Raw genomic sequence first — 21,863 nt, 5'->3', positions numbered from 1 at the left:
ATATTCATTTTCTGGAAGGCAATTTAGAATATAATAGCTATATTATATATATCAGGTCATGATCCCGTCAGTGAAGCAGAAGATACTAACTCCAGGTGGAAAAACCCAGAGCGATTGCAGATCTTCCCAACCTATGCCTACATGTCTCCATGCACTGCTTTTTACTAATCCCTTGTGGTTTCAAGGAAAGGACCTTCTCATTTGTTTCTCCAAACCTCAAGTGCCTGCCTACTCAGACTTTGTGACATCCCCTACGCAAATGACCTACTTGAGTCTTAAATGTCTCCTCGATATCGGCACTTAGTGTGCTCCACTTGTCTGCTTCTTGAAGAGATTCAGCGGCAAGCTGCATTCTGGACTTTACCTGGTCAATTTCCACCAGTACCTACAGGAGAAATGAGAGGTCAAAAACTAGGAAGTGGTAGTTTCTTTACCTCTACCTTCCCCCAGTGACTTGAAACTTAAGCATCATGGCATGCTCCTGCCTTTAGGGAGCTTCCATGCGCCTTCCGACACCAAATGCATGGCTACATTGTACAGCGGGTGCTGAAGAGAGATGTACACACCAAAAGAACCAGAAAAAAAGAGTATTTTGAGTGTTGGATAGAATTTTGAGATAAGGTTGTTTGTAAGCCTTCCAAATACAAGAATCAGTATTTAAGAGAGGAGCCAGAATACCTGCATTGATTGAGATGTGTCCTGTTCAAATTTTTTAATGTCCTCCTTGACAAGGATCATTTGTTCTTTTAGGAAAGACGCCTCCTGTTTAAGGGCTTCAACATCACGGAGCACTTTGGGCATGTTCTGAAGAGCCTGGTGACTTGTTTCTGTAGCAAGAACCCAAGAACAAAAGATAAAAATCGGACCAGTCACCAGGGAAAAAGATGAATAAATCCGAAGACAGAAAGAGAATTTTCCACAAAGCACTACCAACCAGTTTTCTGAGCCTGTGGAAGATGGGGAGTGGACAGGAGGTGGGCTGGGAGGTGGGCTCTGCCAAGACCGTGTCCTCCCCAGTCTTATGGGTGAGGGCCATGTGATATGACAAGGAAGGAACCATCAACCTGACCCAACATTAATGCTTTTCCACCACTGAGTTAAATTAAAACTCCCTTTGTGAGGAGAGAAAATGAAAGAAGCTGACACTGGGTAAATGTCAGCTACGTGCCAGATGATTTACAAATATTCTACATTTAATGTCCACAGAAATCATTAGCAGCCACCTCTTACAAATAAGGAAACTGAGACTCAGAGAGATTGAGTAACTTCCCTAAGATTTCACAGAGCTGAAACCCAGCCTTACGTGGCTCTGAGCCCAATGTCTGCATTCCACAGTCTTCAAAATCGAGTCCACAGACTACCAGTGTCAGCTGGGCACAGGTAGCAGGTCCCTAAGCATCTGCCAGTTTCTTATTTAACAAGTCTGGTAGGAGATCAGGTGAAATTAAGAAAGCTGCATTTAAAAAAAAAAAAAAAAGAAAGAAAGCTGCATTTTTTTTTTTAAGATTTTATTTATTTATTCATGAGAGACACACAGAAACAGAGACGTATGTAGAGGGAGAAGTAAAGTTCCCTGTGGGGAGCCCGATGGGGGACTTGATCCCAGGAACCCTGATCATGACCTGAGCCAAAAGCAGATGCTCAACCACTGAGCCACCCAGGAGCCCCAAGAAAACTGCATTTTTTACAATATTTTTTTAAAGATTATTTATTTATTTATTTATTTATTTATTTATTTATTTATTTATTTATGATAGACAGAGAGAGAGAGAGAGAGAGGCAGAGACACAGGAGGAGGGAGAAGCAGGCTCCATGCCGGGAGCCCAATGTGGAATTTGATCCCGGGACTCCAGGATTGCGCCCTGGACCAAAGGCAGGCGCTAAACCGCTGAGCCACCCAGAGATCCCCGAAAACTGCATTTTTTAACAGATGTCTGAAACATAGAATACAACTTGAACATCTTTGCAAACTATGATGTGTTGTGTGGAATTGGGAGAGTTAACAGCATGCCCCTCTAACCCTTTAAAGGGCAATTCATCGGGGAATCAACCAAATTAAGTCCAGCATCTCCTGCTCTACCAGTGCGATGAATGGAACCTTAACATCTTAAAGAAGTATTTCAGGAAACTGTTTATTCAGCTGTGCCATAAAATAATCTGTTTCCAGCATGGCCTGGGTAAAGTTCTAAGGCTAAGAAAACAAAGAATAGTGATTTCTTCTGCACAGAGACTGACTTTTAACAATGCTGAATTTTAATAATTGTTACAGCCCCAGCCTTCCGCCTGCTAAACCCCAAAGTCACTCTTCAGTACTTGCTGTTCCCTGTATACCTTTTTCCTTCTCCACAACCACCCCCGCCCCCTAAATTTAGGCCACTCTTTTTTCCATTTTAAAACTATCATTTGCAGTGACTGTATCTGGGAGGGTAAGGGCCAGATTTCACTGCGAGGAGGAATGGGAGCACTCTCTTGGATGATTGTAACATTCTACTTCCTGACAGAAGTTTGAGTTATCCTAGCTGCCTACATTTGTCAAAATTCATCATATGCATCAGGTAAGATTTGTGCATCTCACCTTATGTAAATTATTTTATGTAGTTAAAAAAAAAAGAGCTGTAACAAGTACTGAATTCTATTATGTTTAGAGTACCAACTGAAATGAACAGGAGTAAAGTATACTGATGTCTGCAACTCATTTTCAAATACATCAAAAAAATCAGATGGTTGGGGACCCCTGAGTGGCTTGGCGGTTGGCCGTCTGCCTTCAGCTCAGGGTGTGGTCCCGGGTCGGGGGAGGAGTCCTGCTTCGGGCTCCTTGTGGAGAGCCTGCTTCTCCCTCTGCCTATGTCTCTGCCTCTCTCTGTGTCTCTCATGAATAAATAACTAAAATCTTAAAAATAATAATAATAATAAGATGGAGAATGGAAAGGAGGATAGGTAAATGGGCAGATTTGTGATAAAGCAGGAGTAGTAAATTGTGACTTGTAGAATCTAGGTAGAGGGCATATGGATGTTCACTACATATTCTCTCAACGTTACTGTATGTTTGGCACCTCCGCCCACAACTGTTCAAGTCAAGAACCTGCTATCATTCTTTATGTTCTCCCCCTCATCCCTCATTTCAATCCATCAGCAAGTTCTTTCCATTCTTCCTCCTAAAAATATCTTAAATCTACCCGTTTCTCACCATACAGTGAGGTTATGGCAGTGGTGCCATAACCCCAGTTGAAGCCACTATGATGACAGTCCACTCTTCTGAACAGTTGCCTTCAGAATGGAGACAGAAATCAATCCATGTCCCTCCTCTGCTTAAAAATCCTCCAGTACCAGACGCGGGATCGAGTCCCACGTTGCGCTCCCGGTGCATGGAGCCTGCTTCTCCCTCTGCCTGTGTCTCTGCCTCTCTCTCTCTCTCTCTCTCTCTCTCTGTGACTATCATAAATAAATAAAAATTAAAAAAAAAATCCTCCAGTACCTTCCCATGACACTCATTTTAAGTCAAATACAAACTCTATAATGTGACATTAAAATCCCTGCATGATCTGGTCCTTGTTTTTTTCCCCTGCCCCCAACTTGGCCTGTTAACCCATCCAACCTGGGAATGGGTCTTGTTCGACCCAGTATCTCTGGAACCTGGAAAACAGTTTGTGTCCAATAAATATTAGGGCACAAACATGTGAAGGCTCCAATTTGGAGCCTTCAACATCCCCTCCTTGAACCTTTGCTATAATCTCTCTTCACTGCAGACTTGAGCCCTTGTCTCACCTTTCATAAAAATAAACTTTTAAACCTCGGAAGACGGGGCAGCCCGGGGGCTTAACGGTTTAGCACCGCCTTCAGCCCAGGGCCTGATCCTGGAGACCCCGGATTGAGTCCCATTCAGGCTCCCTGCATGGAGCCTGCTTCTCCCTCTGCCTGTGTCTCTGCCTCTCTCTCTCTCTCCAGAGCTCTGTGTGTGTATCCCATTAATAAAAATTAAAAAGAAAATCTAAAAAAATAAAATAAAATAAACCTCAGAAGACTTCCCACTGTCTAAGGTATGAAATCTCAACTCTGGAGGATAACCAAAAAGAGGGTGCCTGGGTGGTTCAGTAGACCAAGTGTCTCACTCTTGATTTCAGCTCGAGTCATGATCTCAGGGTCATGGAACTGCTTCCAATTCTCTCTCCCTCTGCCCCTCCCCTCCTCCTCACACACCTGTGTGTGCATTCTCTCTCTAAAAGATGACTCCATGACCCTGCAGTCACAGAAGTTCCAAATAGGAGACTATCTGGACGTAGCAATCACACCTCCAAATCGGGCACCACCTCCTTCAGGGCGCATGAGACCGTATTAAGTTTTATTTACTATTTCTTGAATTATTTTTCAATCAGTTATGTAAAATAAATTCTTTTTCCTTCCCTCAAAAAAAAAAAAAAAAGAAAAAGAAAAAGAAAATGATGGCCTGTAAGGCCCTTTCACAGTTTGATCCCAATCTATTTTTCTGTCTTATCTTCAGAAGTCTCACCATGCCCCACACCCCGTGAGAGTGTGATCCTCTAATACTAATACTAATGATTACGTTTGCTGATGTTACAGAGGGAGCTCTGTTTGAACTTTTCACTCTTCCATGGACTGGCTAGGCCTTTTTATACCCCCATGCCTCTGCATGTGCCATTCTTTCTTCGTTTCATACCAGAGAGGTAGCAAGGTATAAGGGATAAGAGCCTGAGCTCTGGGAACCAAATATTTGGGTTGAAATCCAAACGAGCAACATGATGCTGGGTCGGTTACTTCACTCAGCCACAGACTCTACAGCTATAAAGTGGGAATAGTAACTGGGCCTACCTCTAAGGATTAGTGCCAGGTTTAATTGGATAATTATGCTGAAGGGAGCAACATTTACATTTTGGCCAGAACAGTCCATTGTGCCAAACCATCCTAAGCAATGCAGAACACTAAGCATCCCTGGGCATTCCCACTAAACGTCCAACCATTGTGACATTCCTCACCATTGCAATGAGTAAAAACACTCCCAACAACTTCGAGATATTCGGGGGACGGTGAAGGTGTTAGGAGGCAACATTACCACCCGTCCTTTGAGAACCACTTAGTTAATCCATGTCAAGCATTTAAGAGTGCCTGACACATATAAAGGGCTCAAATACTGCTATCCTATTATCATCAATGTCCTCCCCCTCTTTGCCCCATGAAGTCTTCCTTCAAGACCTTACGCAGGGAAAGAAAGGTGCGTGACTCTCCCAGGCTAGATAGAGGTAATGACACACTTCTTCCGGCCCTCCGAGCACCTGGTTCCACTCGCAGGAAAGCCAACCCTGGTTGCAATTTAAGTGACCAAGGCAGAAAGCTCCTGAAAGGTAAACTTTCTGCCCATGGCCCGTTTCCGGGCACATGCTTAGAGGATGCTCAGTTATGAGGATGGGATGCAAAGTACAACAAAGAATCTACAGCGGGCGATCCCCGGTGGCTCAGCGGTTTAGCGCCCCCTTCCGTCCAGGGCGTGACCCTGGGATCCCGGGATCGAGTCCCGCGTCGGGCTCCCTGCAAGGAGCCTGCTCCTCCCTCTGCCTGTGTCTCTGCCTCTGTGTGTGTGTGTGTCTCTATGAATAAATGAATAAATCTCTTTAAAAATGTTATAAATAAATCAAGCAAGCAAGCCAGCAAAGGCGGCGGCGGCGGCGGTGGCGCGGGGCCCGGCGGGCAGCGCGGCCTCACCCTCCACGGCGTGGTTCACCTCCTGGATGAACAGCTGCAGCTTCATCACCAGCGTGGCCGCGTGGCCGTCCGCCTTCCCCGCCGCCGCCTCCTTGGAGCCGGCCCTGAAGGCCGCGTTGATCCACTCCTTCACGTCGAAGTCTTCCGCCAGGAACTTGGAGAAGTCCATGGCCGCTGCGCCTCGGCCCGGCCACGGGCGGGCCCTGCGAGAGCCCCGGGGCTGACCCGGGGGTCGGGGCGGGGGCGGCAGGGGGAACCCACGGCACCCACGGAAGTCGCCCTCGGCGGCCCTTCCGTCAACTCGCGGGGGCCGAGGGCTCGGGATGGCCCACGCCGCGCGCCGTACTTCTTCCGGAAGTACGTGGCCGTTACCATAGCGACAGCCGGCGTTCCGGACGTTCTGCAGAGCTGGGTGCTGGACACAGCCCCCCACCCCGTGCTTGCTCAGACAAGCCGGCCACTGGAGCCTACGGAGAGCGGGTGGTGCAGGCGATCTGGCCTCATCCTCCAGGCACACTGGCCCCCTGTCCTTTCCTGAAACACGCCACGCCGGAACGGGAGCTCGCCGGTCCGCTTCATTTGTCATAGTGTCATAGGAACCAAAATATAAAATTTAAGAAGGCGAGAGTCTTGGGTGGCTCAGTGGTTGAGCGCCTGCCTTTGGCTCCGGGGGTGATCCCTGAATCCTGGGACCAAGCCCCACCCTGGGTCTCCCGTGGGGAGCCTGCTTCTCCCTCTGCCTGTGTCTCTGCCTCTCTCTATATATCTCTCATGAATGAATGAATGACTCTGCCTGTGTCTCTGCCTCTATATATCTCTCATGAATGAATGAATATATTTAAAATAAAAAATTTTTTAAAGGGCCCCTGGGTGGCTCAGTCCGTAAAAGTGTCCGCCTGAGTCCTGAGATCCAGCCTGCTGCTCTCTCTCCTCCCCACTCCTGCTCTCTGTCGCTATGTCTTGTCTCTCGCTCTCAAACAAAATCTTTTTTAAAAATTTTAAATCCTTTGTGTACAATTGTAAATAACTTTGCCATTTACCTGTTCTACAATTGGGAATAATTTTGCCATGCACTCATTCTCACCCCAGGCATACTCTGATTCAATGCATACAGTAATTTTTTAATACTCTGTATATCTAAGAACCTAAATCCAAGAATCAGGAAAGCTATCCTTGGTAGGAGCATTGGAAGCCCCAAGTGCCTCTACGATATGCCCTTCCCTCCCTGATGGACAATTTAAAAACAGCTTTACTAATAATTTACAGGATATAAAATTCACCCATTGTAAGTATACAATTAAATGATTTTTAGTAAATTTAGAGTTGGTCTATCTCCAACAAGAACACTTCCATCATCCAAAAAAGTTCCTTCCTACTGATTTGCACTTAATCTCTGCTCCCACATCAGGCCCTAGACTAGTCAGCTGTCTCTATAAATTTACCTTTTCTGGACATTTCAGATACATGGACATATACTGTGTAGTCTGTTCCATCTGGTTTCTTTCACCTTGCATAATGTTTTTGAGGCCCATTTGTGTTGCACCATTATCAGTTTGGTTCATTATGTTGCTGAATACTATTCCTTGTGTGGATATGACATTTTATTTATCCATTCACCAACTGATGGATATTTATGCTGTTTCTAGTTTCAAGTCATTATGAATATTGCTGCTATGAATGTTCGCTACATGCTTTTGCATAGACAAGTTTTCATTACTTTTGGATATATTCCTAGGAGTAGAATTGTTAAGTTACAAAATAAATTTATGTTCAACTTTTTTTAAAAGTATTTTTTATTTATTTTTTTAAGTTTTTTTTTTTTTTTTTTTTTTTTTTTTTTTTTTTTTTAATGATAGAGAGAGAGAGGCAGAGACACAGGCAGAGGGAGAAGCAGGCTCCATGCACCGGGAGCCTGATGTGGGATTCGATCCTGGATCTCCAGGATCGCGCCCTGGGCCAAAGGCAGGCGCCAAACCGCTGCGCCACCCAGGGATCCCTATTTTTTTTATTTTTATTTATTTTTAATTTTTATTTATTTATGATAGTCACACAGAGACAGAGACACAGGCAGAGGGAGAAGCAGGCTCCATGCCCCGGGAGCCCGACGTGGGATTCGATCCCAGGTCTCCAGGATCATGCCCTGGGCCAAAGGCAGGCCCAAAACCGCTGAGCCACCCAGGGATCCCTATGTTCAACTTATTAATTAAGATTTTATTTATTTATTCAGAAGACACATAGAGACAGAGACATAGGCAGAGGGAAGAGAAGCAGGCTCCATGCGGGAGCCCGATGTGGGACTTGATCCCGGGACTCCAGGACCACGCGCTGAGCCGAAGGCAGACACTCAACCACTGAGCCACCCAGGCGTCCCAATTTATGTTCAACTTTTTTTAAGATTTATTTATTTATGTATTTATGTATTTATTTATGATAGACATAGACAGAGAGAGAGAGAGAGAGAGAGAGGCAGAGACACAGGAGGAGGGAGAAGCAGGCTCCATGCCGGGAGCCTGACATGGGACTTGATCCCGGGTCTCTCCCTGGGCCTAAGGCAGTCGCTAAACCGCTGAACCACCCAGGGATCCCCTATGTTCAACTTTTTTTTTTTTTAATTTTTATTTATTTATGATAGTCACAGAGAGAGAGAGAGAGAGAGAGGCGCAGAGACACAGGCAGAGGGAGAAGCAGGCTCCATGCACCGGGAGCCTGATGTGGGATTCGATCCCGGGTCTCCAGGATCGCGCCCTGGGCCAAAGGCAGGCGCCAAACCGCTGCGCCACCCAGGGATCCCATATGTTCAACTTTTTAAGAGACTGTAAAACTTACCGGAGTGCTTATATCATTTTACATTACCATCAATAATGTGTGAGGTTTCCAGTTTCTCTATAGCCTCACCAGTATCTGGTATGTAGTAGTAAGTTACCATTGCTTTAGTTTGCATTTCCCTAGTAACCAATAATTTTAAGATCTTTTCATGTTTTTACTTTACTAACCATTTTTACATCTTCTTTGGTGAAACATCTATTCAAATCTTTTACCCTTGGGGCATCTGGGTGGCTCAGTCAGTTAAGAAGTTGCTTTGGACTCAGGTTACGATCTTGGGGTCCTGGGATCAAGTCCTATATCAGGCTCCAAGGTAAACGGGCAGTTTGCTTCTCTTTCATCTGCCGCTCCTTCCAACTCATGCTCCCTCTCTCAAATCTTTAAAAAAACAAAAAAAAACCTTTTATCCATTTTCAAATGGGGTGGTCTTCATACTATTGAGCCATTAAAGTTCTTTACATATTCAGAATTCCCTTATGGTTCACAACTATTTTCTCCCAATCTGTATCTTGTCTTTCACTTTTTAAAAAATATTTATTCACAAGAGACAGAGAGAGGCAGGCAGACACAGGTGGAGGGAGAAGCAGGCTCCATGCAGGGAGCCCCATGTGGGACTCGATCCTCAGGACTCCAGGATCATGACCTGAGCCAAAGGCAGATGCTCAACTGCTGAGCCACGCAGGCATCCCTCATTTTCTTAATGGTGTCTTTTAGGGGCAAGTTTTTAATTTTGATAAATCCCACTATCACTTATTCTTTTTTATGGAACATACTTTTGGTCTTGTGTCTAAGAAATCTTTGCCTAACCTGAAATCATGAATTTCTCCTAAGTTTTCTTCTAGAAGTTTTAAAGTGTTAGCACTCATATACATGACTGTGGCCCACTTTGAGTTCATTTTGTGTATATGGTGTGAGGTAAAGGCCTAAGTTTATTTTTTTAGAGATTTTATTTATTTATTCATGAGACACAGAGAGAGAGGCAGAGACACAGGCAGAGGCAGAAGCAGGCTCCCCTCCGGAAGTCCAATGCGGAACTCGATCCCAGGACCCCAGAACCATGCCCTAAGCGGAAGGCAGATGCTCAACTGCCAAGCCACCTAGGCATCCCCCCCCCCTTTTTTTTAACTAACCTCTTTACCCAACATGGGGCCCAAACTTACAACCTCAAGGTCAAGCATCACATGCACTACCAACTGAGCCACTCAGGTGCCTGCCGGTTTTTTATATACAGTTATTCCAGGACAATTTTAAAAGCTTTCCTCTCAGGATGCCTGGGTGGCTCAGTGAGAGCCCTACAGGGAGCCTGTTTCTCCCTCTACCTATGTCTCTGCTTCTGTGTGTCTCTCATGAATAGAATCGTTAAAAAAAAAATTCCTTTCTGGGCAGCTCGGGTGGCTCAGTGCCGCCTTCAGCCCAGGGCCTGATCCTGGAGACCCCGGGGTTCGAGTCCTGCATCGAGCTCCCTGCATGGAGCCTGCTTCTCCCTCTGCCTGTGTCTCTGCTGCTGTGTCTCTCATGAATAAATAAATAAAATCTTTAAAAAAAAATTCCTTTCTCCAGATCTTTGTCAAAAAACAAGTGACACAGATGTAAGGATTTCTGGACTCTTCTGTTGCATTACCTATATTCCTATTTTTATACCAATACCAAAGATTACTGCAGATTATAGTAAATTTTAAAGTCTGATGATGTAAGCCCTCCCACTTAAAAAATTTAGTGGGGCACCTGGGTGGCTCAATTAAGCATCTGCCTTCAGCTCAGGTCATAATCCCAGGGTCCTGAGATGGAGCCTCCTGAGCTGCACTCCATGCTATGAGATGAGTCTGCTTCTCCCTCTCCTTCTGCCCCTCACCCTGCTCATGCTCTCTTTCAGGTAAAAATTTTTAATAATGAAATAGGGGGATCCCTGGGTGGCGCAGCGGTTTGGCGCCTGCCTTTGGCCCAGGGCGCGATCCTGGAGACCCAGGATCGAATCCCACGTCGGGCTCCCGGTGCATGGAGCCTGCTTCTCCCTCTGCCTGTGTCTCTGCTTCTCTCTCTCTCTCTCTCTCTCTCTCTGTGTGTGTGTGTGTGAGAGACGATCATAAAAATTAAAAAATAATAAAATAAAAATTTTTTAAATTAAAAATGTTTTTACTACTCCAGACCCTTTGCATTTCCATATACATCTTATGACCAGCTTATCAATTTCTACACAAAAATGCTGCCGGAATAGGGATTTTATTGTACAGATCACTTTGAGAATTGGCATCTTAACAATGTGGAGTCTTCCAAACCATGAATGTGAAATGCCTCTCCATTTATTAAGATCAGGATTTTCAACTTGGGTGTTAATCACACTTGCAGCCAGATAATTCTTTATTGCTCAGGCTGTCTTATGCATTGTACAATGATTCACTGCATCTTTGACCTCTACCCACTAGATGCCAAAAGCTTCCCCTCCCCCAAATTGTGACTACTAAAAATGTCTCCACACATTGCTAAGTGTCTCTCAGTGGGAAAAATCAGCACTGGTTGAGAACCTCTCATTTAGACCATCTTTAATTTCTCTCAACAATACCTTTTGTTGTACGTTATAAGTACCTTGCACTTTTGTTAAATTTATTCCAAAGTATTGCATTCATTTTAATGCTATTGTGAATGTAACTTTAATTTCATTTTCACATGTTCTTGTTGTAGAAATACAATTTATTTTTGCATATTTATACCTTTTGAACATTTATCAGTTCTAGTTATTTATGTGTGCGTGTGTAGATTCCCTGGCATTTGTCTATGTACAGGTTCATAACATCTGTGAATAGTTTCTTTTCTTTTTTCCTCTTTCTTCCCTTTACTAACAGTACAGGTGAGAATCTTCAGCACAATACTGAACAGAAGTGGCAAGAGCAGACATCTTTGCCTTGCTCCAGATCTTCAGCATCTCTTTACCATCCAGTCCAATTCCTTTTTCAAGATGACCAAATTCCCTTCTATTCCTACTTTGTCAAAATGTTGGATTTTATACAGGATTTTATACATAAACTTTTCTGTACCAACTGGGATACTTGCATAATTTGTGCCTTTTACTCTATCTGATGCTATACAGTAATTGGCATTTGAATGGTAAACCAATCTTGCGTTCCTAGGATAAATTCTACTTGGTCATGATGTAGAACGTTACCAGCTTTGCTTTGCTACTATCTTGCTGAGGACTTTTGTATCAGTGTTTATGGGGGAAAACTGGTCTGTAATATTTTCTTTGGTCTTTAATTTTGGTTTAAGGGTAATACTGGTCTCAAAATCATTTGGAAGTGATCCTTCTCTAGCTTCGGAGTTTGTAAAGAATTGGGAAGCCTCTTCTTTGAATATTTGGCAGAACTTAACGTCAAGAATTTAGATGAGGATTTTCAACCTTGAGTCGTCTGGGCCCAGACATTTCTTCTTTAGAAGACTTTAAATGATCAATTCAACTTCTTTTATAGACCTATTCAGATGTTCTATTTCTTGTTAAATCAGTTGGTAATTCAGGTCTTTCTAGAAACTTGCTTATTTCACCTAAGTTGGCATAAAATTCATAACATTCCTTTACAATCCTTTCCAACTTCTGTAGAATTAGTAATGATGTCTTCTCCCTCCTGAGTTTGGTAATTTTTTTTTTTTGGTAATTTGGTAATTTATCTTTTGTTGCTGGTCACTCTCCTATCTTGAACCATAAAGTGTTCTTAGTAATGGAAGTCACTCATGGCACAGCACCAAGATTGAAGTCATGTAGGTGCCCGACATCATACAGACTCCATACAAACCGTAATCTCACGACCTCCAAGGTTCCTTGAATTTGAGAGAATTATGCTCTACTTGTCTCTCCACAAGTTAGGCATGAAATGCTACTCCTAGTCCCTCAGAATGTGACCTTATCAATAGTATCACTGTAGATTTAACTAGTTAAGATGTTATACTGAAGGATTACCCTTAATCCAATATGATCAATATCATTATAAGATGGTCATGTGAAGACAGAGGGAGACCACCACATGACCACGAAGGTAGAGATAGAGGAGTCACACAGCAGCAAGCCAAAGAATCCCAGAGATCATTGCAAATCATTAAGATTATCTAATAGGTTTCAGAGTGAATGTGGCCTGATTTCAGACTCCTAGCCTCCAGAACTTCCAAATTTCTGTAAGTCACCCAGCTTAGGGTATTTTGCTGCAGTAGTCCCAAGGAAACCAATACAGAGACATAAATATCTTTTGTTTAACCAACTATTACTTTGGGCTTATCCATTTCTTGCAGCTAATACTAATCTTGATAGATATAGTGAGGATGTTCAGATTCTATCAAAAGAATCAACCTTTTTTGTAGCCTCAGCAAACATTAGCTTAGTATCATTAGCAAAATTTTATCGGTTTCCATGAGAACAAGAAAGATTGTGAAATAAACAGTGACAAAATGGAAGTAACCATAGTTCCAATGGTAAATTAAAAAATGAAATCTAGGAAAAAAAAAAAATGAAATCTAGGGGATCCCTGGGTGGCTCGGCAGTTTAGCGCCTGCCTTTGGCCCAGGGCAGGATCCTGGAGTCTCAGAATCTAGTCCCACATTGGGCTCCCCACAGGGAGCCTGCTTCTCCCTCTGGCTATGTCTCTGCCTCTCTCTCTGTGTCTCTCATGAATACATAAATACAATCTTTAAAAAAAAAAATGAAATCTAGGATAAGGTGACTTGAGGAGAAATAATAGCACCTACATTTACAGAGTACCTATTGTGTCTGTATTTTATTGGCTTCTTTAAACCTTCATCAAAACCTATGAAATAGATTTTTAACATTTTTACAATTTGAAAATATAAAAACTGAGACCCAGACGGTTAAGTGTCCTGTCCAAGATGCTACTGGTGGCAAAAAACTAGAAATGGAAATGGACTCCAAAGCCTATACTTGTTTCACTCTACAATGCTGGCTGACAAAGACAGGGAAGAGGGAAGTAGAAGAAGAAGAGGGAAGTATGCTTGGGCCCACAGAAATGAAGCCAGTAGGAGGGAGAGGCTGGAAACGCACAGAAACTACCATGAAATTTATGTGCCAGTTTTAATACAAAGGACTTTTAACATATAACTGACAATCCCATCTGCTCTCAGAATAAGCAGAGAGCAAGGGCTATTCTTTTTCCTACTAAACAGTTCATAATAATAATGGCATTATCTCCAACCTTTACACTAAAAAAAAAAAAAAAAAAAAGTCCAGTTCATTTGCTTGAACATGCCCAGAATATCTCCAGATGAGAACTAGTAACACTGTCTCCTAGAAGGGTAATCGGGTGGAAGACTTTTCACCTTTTGTGTGTTTAGAAAAACATTGAGCAAAAAAAATGGCTTTTTTTTTTTCAGTCTAGAAACTTTAGAAAATGCAGATAAAATTTAAAGAAAATCCATCTGCAGGGCGCCTGGGTGGCATAGTCAGCTTAAGCAGTCCAGCTCTTGGTTTTGCCTCAGGTCATGATCTCAGGTCCATGAGATTGAGCTCCGCATCAGGCTCCATGCTGTGTGGGCAGTCTGCCTAAGGCTCTCTCTGAAAGAAATCTTTATAAAAATTCACTTGTAATTCTAGGACCCAAAGATTACCACTTATCATATATACACATATATATCTAGGTTGCTCGGCTTTATTTTTTTTTAAATTTTATTTATTCGAGAAAGAGAGAGAGAAAGAGGCAGAGACACAGACTGCGGAGAAGCAGGCTCCATGCAGGAAGCCCAATGAGGGACTTGATTCCGGGACTCCACAATCAAGCCCTGGGCTGAAAGCAGGTGCCAAACCGCTGAGCCACCCAGGTTGCTTGGCTTTAAAACTGGGGTCATAATAAATATAAAAGTGTGTGTGTGTGGGGGGGGTATTCCCCCAATAGATTGTTGCCATAATATCTTGTGGTAGATAGCTAATCTACTGCAAATCCAGTCTTCCCTCCTCTTTAGCCAAAACCCAATTTCATGTGGTGTGGCACTGTATATGACAATTTCTCAGCCTTCTTTGCCTAAGGTGTGGCAAGGTCACTAAACAGACAATAAGATGTGAACACAAGTATCACATGAAACTTCTAGGAAGCCTTATGAATGTCCATTTTCCTTTATTACCTTCCTCCCCTTCCTTCCTGTGCCTTGGAATGTCAGCATCTCAAGCCATCATTGTGTAGTATGTTGAGGAGCATATCCTTGGGTGATTTAGGGATGGCTGGAGCCTGGGCCCCTAATGACTTTGTGATGCTTCTAACAGCAATAGTTCTGGACTATTTCTGGCCTTTTAAAAAAAAAAAAAGCTTTTATTTATTCTTGAGACACAGAGAGAGACACACACACACACACACACACACACACACACACACACACACACAGAAACAGACATGGGCAGGAGAAGCAGGCTCCATGCAAGGAGCCCAACGTGGGACTCAATTCCGGAATCACGCTCTGAGCCAAAGGCTCAACCACTGAACCACCCAGGCATCTATCTCTGGCCTTGTTTTTGTTTTTGTTTTTTTAAGATTTTATTTATTCATGAGACAGAGAGAGAGAGAGAGGCAGAGACATAGGCAGAGGGAAAAGCAAGCTCTATGCAGGGAGCCCGATGTGGGACTTGATCTTGGGACTCCAGGATCACACCCAGGGCCGAAGGCAGATGCTCAACCGCTGAGCCACCCAGGCATCCCACTCTGGCCTTGTTTTTATCGAGAAAAGAAACCTTTGTATTTAGGCCACTGTAATATTTCTTCATTAAACATGCTGCTAGTCATGTGCTTTTTTAAGGAATAAACAATGAATAATATAGAATGCCTTTCTAAGTCTATTGAGATGACCAAATAGTCCAGTTGAGCTACTGGATGTGGTAAACTGCAATCCCAAAAATGCTTTGTACAGTGTATTCTTTAAATATGCCACTGGCTTTAAAGCTAATATTTTGCATATGCATTCAAGAAAAAGAAGAGACTAAGTTATCTACTTCTACTTCAGATTTTGGTGTCAGGGTTACAAATTCTAGTATGCACAGCTTTGGTTACAAAATTAACTGAATGTCTTATAGGAAATGTGTTCATCCTTAGTTTCTAAGTGTTCTGTTACAGACTTCATCTTTTAACTAGGCTTGTGGATGTGTTTCCTTTTTGGGGGAGGGGGGATGTGTTTCAAAATGGCTAGAATTCTTCTAGTGTCTAGATTTCAGAATATAGTTTCCAATTAGCATTAATTTTTTGTTACCTTTGTATCCTTGATGTTTACTGTGTCTCAGTATTAATTTGAAACTCACCAAATTTTAAATATTTGCTTTTTATTTTAGGAGATAAACTTTATAATTATGGGCAAATCAACTCTGTTCATGTGCTGGAAGAAAACCAAATGGACAGGCTAACAGCAAATAGTAAATTAAATAAGATTCTTAGCTATGTCTTGTAGTATTGTAGTATTGTAGTTGCTTTACATACATTAACTTTTGATTCTCAAAAAAATTCCATTATGCACTTCATAGAGGAGGAATCCGAAGAAGATAAATTACTTACCCAAGGTCACATGGCTTCTTAGAGGTAGTAGTGAAGCTAAAGGGCTGAATTATAAGTTTAGAGCTGACTTAATTATCAAATTGGGGCTTCAGAAGACCTCAAATGTTAAAATCGTATGTATCTGGAACCTGTAACACTGCAGTATGTTTCTACAATTTTAACTTTTAAAAACTCAAAATGTTATCTCTAGAAGGGGAATAAAAATTGGAAGAATGTTCACACTTCTTAAAATGCAAGCTTTTTCAGAACAAACGTGGTATAATTGGGAATACACTGGGGAAGGGAGAGAAAGTCCTAGATTTTTTTCATTCCAGCTGACAATGAATGTGTAAGGTCCATTAAATCTGACTCTTAAGTGCCTCAAGTATATAATGAAAGGCTTGGCTCATCTCACCTGAGGACATTTCCTTTGTCTTACCAGGCTCCACCTCTTTCTAAATGGGAAATGCCAGGCCATAACTTTATTTAAAAAACGAACAAACTCGGGATCCCTGGGTGGCTCAGTGGTTTAGCACCTGCCTTCGTGCAGGGTGTGATCCTGGAGTTCTGGGATGGAGTCCCACATTGGGCTCCCTGCATGGAGCCTGCTTCTCCCTCTGCCTGTGTCTCAGCCTCTCTCTATGTCTCTCATGAATAAATAAATAAAATCTTAAAAAAAAAAAAAAGAAAGAAAGAACTAAAACCACCATTCCAGGTCACTCTCCTACTATGTTCATCAAAAGAAAAAACAAAACAAAAAAAAAAAAAAAAGAAAAAACAAAACATATGATGATAGAATTTTATATTTTTGGGCTGGGTCAGCATCTTCTACATGGGATATATTTAAATAATTTGTTTTGTAAACACTAGCAATCAAGCATTCCTTGTATTTTAGAATATCATCTTTGCTTTCTACCCTGAATGTTTAATCTCCCAATTTACAGTTGTTTTGTCTTGCTTTTTTTTTTTTAATTTTTATTTATTTATGATAGTCATACAGAGAGAGAGAGAGAGGCAGAGACACAGGCAGAGGGAGAAGCAGGCTCCATGCACCGGGAGCCTGATGTGGGATTCGATCCCGGGTCTCCAGGATCGCGCCCTGGGCCAAAGGCAGGCGCCAAACCGCTGCGCCACCCAGGGATCCCCTCTTGCTTGTTTTTAAAAAGGAGGCTTCATGCTGGGCTTGAGATCTGAACCTCAGATGAAGAACTGAGCTGAGATCAAGAGTTGGATGCTCAACCGAGTCACCCAGGCACCCCACGTCATTTTAATAAGTAATATTCATATTCTTTGGGTCATTAAGCCATTTACTCTATTTTCAACATTTCCAACCTCCATAGCCCATTTATGTTCACAGTGGCTCAAAGATCAACAAGGTTGATCTAGCCTAGTCTTAAATTTGTTGAAAGAGATAAAGGGAGAAGAGTCACCTCCTACTTGTCATGAAAAAACATGGCATTATCAAACTACAAAAGGACTTTTCTTGTGGTTGCAGCCAAGTGCTCATTCTTGGCAGCTGCCAGAGGATAGGGAGCACACAAAGTTAGAAAATAGCAATGAACAATTAAGCATTAAGCTTGACAGTCACATTAAGCTTGAAAGTCACATATGACTTTCAAGGGCATTAGGAAGTCATTCAGGGTATCTCAGCGAGGGGTCAAGTGGCCAGATGTGTTAGAAAACTTTGATGGTGGCAAGTATAATGGTTCAAAGAATTGGAGGCAGATTACTGTACCACCCTACCCCCTTCACTAAAAGCCAAATCAGGGCCAGGACCATGTGAATGCAGGGGAGGGCAAGATGTATTTAGAAATATACTAGATGACAAAAATGAATAGCTATAGAAGGAGCAGGAATCAAGTATCCATGAAGGCTCAGAAAGGTGCTTTCAAGGTGCTTTACATGTACATGTAGGGCAAAGGGGAGGCTGGGTTCCATTTTAAGCATTCAGAGCCTAAGACAACCGTGAAACCTGCAGATAACCACTGATGAATATGGATCTGACGTCAGCAAGGAGGTAAAGGCTTGACATAGAGCTAGTTTAGGACCCTTCTAGTGGTTAACTGCCCAGATGTGCTTACAAGAGTCCTAAGGACTAAACCCTGGAGCAATGCCACATTTAAAAAGGGACAGAGGAAAACAGTCATAGAGGTATATTAAGAGATGGGGTGAGCAGGATTCTGGAAGAATTCAGGTAAGGGAAATACTGATCCTCAGTGTCAGATCTCCACCTAAGACATGATGGATTTGTCTCTGCACTAGAGCAGAAGATCCACGAAGGGAACGAGTTTTGCTGTTGTATCTGCAGTGCTTACAACAGTGCTGGGCTCTTAGTAGCCAGTGGAAAGGATACAGGCCAGGTCTTCAGTAGTTACCGAACTTGATCATTAGAAGGCACTGATGATAAACACCAGGGCCACTTTCAGGAACTGCCCCCCTCCCCCTACATCCCTACCCTGTCCAACTTCACCTAAGCATGGCTAGGAGTCTGCCTCCTGGAAGACAGAAGGTTGAGACAGACACAGGTTCACCACTGAACCAGGGGGTAAAAATCTCATGTGTCTAATCACCCATTTTAATAAAGTTCTACATAGGTAGACATCATCATTATGACGGGTTCCTCTTAAAGACTATGAAATTACCTAGAGCCCATAAAAGCTATACAGAACCGTTGAACATGCAAGTAATTTTAGGTTAAAATGAATCTTATGGGAGTTATGCCAAATGAAGAAGTTGTCCATCACTTATCTGTTTTATGAGTTTTCACATTTGCTTACAAATTAGCATAGCTAGATGATCTTTTACAGCTCCCATCCCCACCAATTACTGTTGGTGGAGTTCTCACTATATGCTGAAGTTCAAAGATCAAACTGGAAAGTACCAGATTTTGTGATAAAGAACCCCAAATAGAGCCTTGTGGTTCCTGAGGTAGAATCCTGCTCTGACAGATGAGCAGCTGGGATTCCCAAGTCCATCAGGCCCTGTTGGCAAGGCGAGGCTCACTTCCCCTACACACCAGCAAAACAGGACTGGAGAAGCTGTTGGCCCACAGCAGGCACTTCTGACAATGGCTGATAAACCTGAATTTTCCCTGCAAACCACTCCAGCTGTTTGGACCCCCAGGGACTCTCCCTTCACTAAAGCTCCTCTTTGAGTACCACAGCCTAAAATATTCCTATTTCCTCCACAGGGAGAAGGGCCCTTGAGGCTTAGTGCCTCTAAATGCAACAGGCTCTGCATCTATTTACTCAAGACTCCACAAAGCATATTTGCTACACGGGTATTTATTCAAGGACTTTCTATATTCAGTCACCACTGAAATCACTGCTAAGCTCTTTCCGTATCTATTTGCGTCACAGTTCTTCATGTTGGACGGTGAGTCGACAGGCAAGGGTGAGCCTGTTAGTTATGATTGATGATGACCGGCATGGCGTCACAATCGAAGAGCTCTGAGAGTAAACACTCGTGGAGGAAGAGGATGAGAATGGAGAGGAGGGTTCTGAGGAAGGGCCCAGACAGGCTGCCCCACCCAAAGAACCTGAGGCCTGCATAAGGCCTGGGATCTGCTTTCCCCTCTGCCCTGGAAGGTCCTCTCTGGGTGATTCTAAGGCACAGTGGTAAAGGACATGATTGGCCCACTGAGTGTGGTCCTCTGGTCTAGTGGCAGCCCCTCGCCTGGCTAACAGTGCAACAAGCATTCCATTTAGAAGATCTTCTCAAACACATGCAAGCAGCATTCTCTAATGGAAATGGAGACAAGGTCTTTCTTGGAAGAGAGTGCCCCAGAAGACACTCTCTGCCCCAAGACCAACCAGGTCCCTTTTAAGGTCCCTGAGAACAGCAGCCTGGGAGCAACCAAGACTTTCAAAGGCTGACAAGGCACAGAGTGGATAAATGAAAAGATAACAATACATGGAAAAAACAAAACACAACACAACTTTGGCTTATAAAACCTCCAACCTGAGGCAGGGACTTCCGTGTCCACCAACATGCTGAAACAGATGATTGTAGCAGATGGCTGTCAGAAATGCTTTAGCATTTCCCACACGGTCCACACCTCAAGCCCTCTGCTCTACCCTCCCCCACAACCCCCCAATACACACGCACGCACGCACGCGCGCGCACACGCACACACACACACACACACAAATAGTATCTGCAGAATAAGTCAGAGGTTGGGATCCAAAGCCTGAAGTCAGGATAGAACTCTTGGCACTCCGCACTAAATCACCATGATTAGTCCTATCTAGACAGCAAAATTCACATTAGCCTAAGCTCAAATGGCAGGGTCTGTCTTGTGAAAAGTTAGGCTGCACCCAAGACTGCCAGATCTGGAAAGTCTTTCACTTCTCCTACTTCGCTGAAAGGCTGTCCACCCTGGTTGAATGTCAGCTTATACCGTAACCGGATGGGCTCCTGGACAAAGATAGAAGACATTAAATTAGTGGGGAGAGACATAGACCAGCCCAATGTAAGAGCTTTTACCCACCCAGTAGTCACCAAAGAATAGCATATCATGTTAACTCCATGCCAGCGAGGCCTTCAAACCACCATATGACAGGAACACCTGGCCAGGACCCTCTAGGACGACACACACAAGGGGAGCCAGCCATACATCCTCGGAGAACTCCCACACCTTTGCAGTCCTGAGGTGGACCACAACTCAGAGGCCAGCTAAGGAGGGACAGGCAGAATTCACACCCTTTCAGAGGACTCCATGGTACAAGGAGGAGTTTGTGTCACTCTCTTGGATCCCAGCTCATGGGAAACTAGTCACAGATCTTCCTTCAATGAGCCCCCGAAGAAAAACAGACTCAGCGAGAAATATTCCGCCACCACTCCCAACCAGAGACTTTAGAGCAAGACCTAAATAAACCTTTCAACCTATCATGTTGTCTACCTTCAGTTCAGGGCCCCACCCCCCATCCCCTTGCTATCAAAGTTACCAGAACATACTTTGTGTGGATTGTCAAGCAACAGCATCTGAGAGATCACAGCTGGAGGCATCAATGGACTGAATGCAGGGAGCCTGGAGCTGGATGCCGGCTGCAGCTTCACTCTCATGGACTATCGGGGAGAGAAAAATCCATTATCTAACTCATTCCTAAAAAAGTACAGCTTCAAAGATGGAGTTTACATAAACACCCATCAAATTAAAGGGTTCAAAAATCCTTTCCTTCCATAAACAGAAGTTGTGTGGTTAGTGTTGGCTTATGAGAGGCAACATGAGGAGCTAGGGCATACCTGGGCTGAGTTCTAATTCTGCTTCTTACTAGTTCTGGGATCTTGGGCAAAATACTTAACCTTTCTGAGCCCTAGATGAGCAATTTATAAAACAGAGGTAACAATAACAAATCCCACAAAACTACCATGAGGATGAGATGATACATATCTTTATTTTTGCCTACCTCAAATCTTTCCTTTCAGGACCTCCTTTCCCTGTTCATTGTGACGCTGGTATGGCTATTAATCAATGGGGCCCTACTTCCCTTGGAAAGGAATGGATGCAGTATATAAGTTGGCCAGAGTACCTCATATCCCTTAACACAAGTTACTGGTCCCAGGTATGCAAGTAACGCCAGCAGAGCCAATCCTAGCCCTTTCTTGGGTAATCAATATGAGTGCCTCATATCAGATGGAAATTTCCTTCTGAGATAAAAAGAGTTAAGGAGGTTAAGAACTATGTCACTCCAGAGCTGCTGATAGCCATTTCCATGCTCTGTGGACTCTGCTGGAGAATAAGCTCCAAAGAAGAAACCAAAGTCAAGAGGCAGAAAGAGACAGATTCTTAAGGAATCATTTTAAGAACTTATCTGGATCCAGCCA

At 43.3% G+C, this 21,863-nt stretch overlaps 2 protein-coding genes across 5 annotated transcripts in view; both read right to left on the bottom strand.

The window, feature by feature from the left end:
- Window positions 1–6,048, bottom strand: part of COG7 (component of oligomeric golgi complex 7) — a 75,022-nt gene extending 68,974 nt beyond the window's left edge. The window contains exons 1-3 of the mRNA XM_025983806.2: window positions 5,716–6,048; window positions 679–827; window positions 269–385 (exon numbers count right to left, since the gene is read on the bottom strand). Coding sequence (XP_025839591.1) covers window positions 269–385; window positions 679–827; window positions 5,716–5,884 — 435 coding nt within the window. The 5' untranslated portion in view covers window positions 5,885–6,048. The remainder of the gene's footprint in view (window positions 1–268; window positions 386–678; window positions 828–5,715) is intronic.
- A 13,257-nt stretch (window positions 6,049–19,305) lies between these two features.
- GGA2 (golgi associated, gamma adaptin ear containing, ARF binding protein 2) overlaps window positions 19,306–21,863 on the bottom strand; it is a 34,333-nt gene continuing 31,775 nt past the window's right edge. For all 4 annotated transcript variants that reach the window (XM_072751354.1, XM_072751355.1, XM_072751353.1 and 1 more), the window contains exons 16-17: window positions 20,994–21,104; window positions 19,306–20,453 (exon numbers count right to left, since the gene is read on the bottom strand). In XM_072751354.1, coding sequence (XP_072607455.1) covers window positions 20,343–20,453; window positions 20,994–21,104 — 222 coding nt within the window. In that variant the 3' untranslated portion in view covers window positions 19,306–20,342. The remainder of the gene's footprint in view (window positions 20,454–20,993; window positions 21,105–21,863) is intronic.

This window comes from Vulpes vulpes, chromosome 3 (assembly GCF_048418805.1).
Source record: "Vulpes vulpes isolate BD-2025 chromosome 3, VulVul3, whole genome shotgun sequence".
NCBI classification, from domain to species: Eukaryota; Metazoa; Chordata; class Mammalia; order Carnivora; family Canidae; genus Vulpes; species Vulpes vulpes.
The sequence above is the reverse complement of the archived record's forward strand: the minus strand, read 5'-3'. Positions and strand labels throughout refer to the sequence as shown.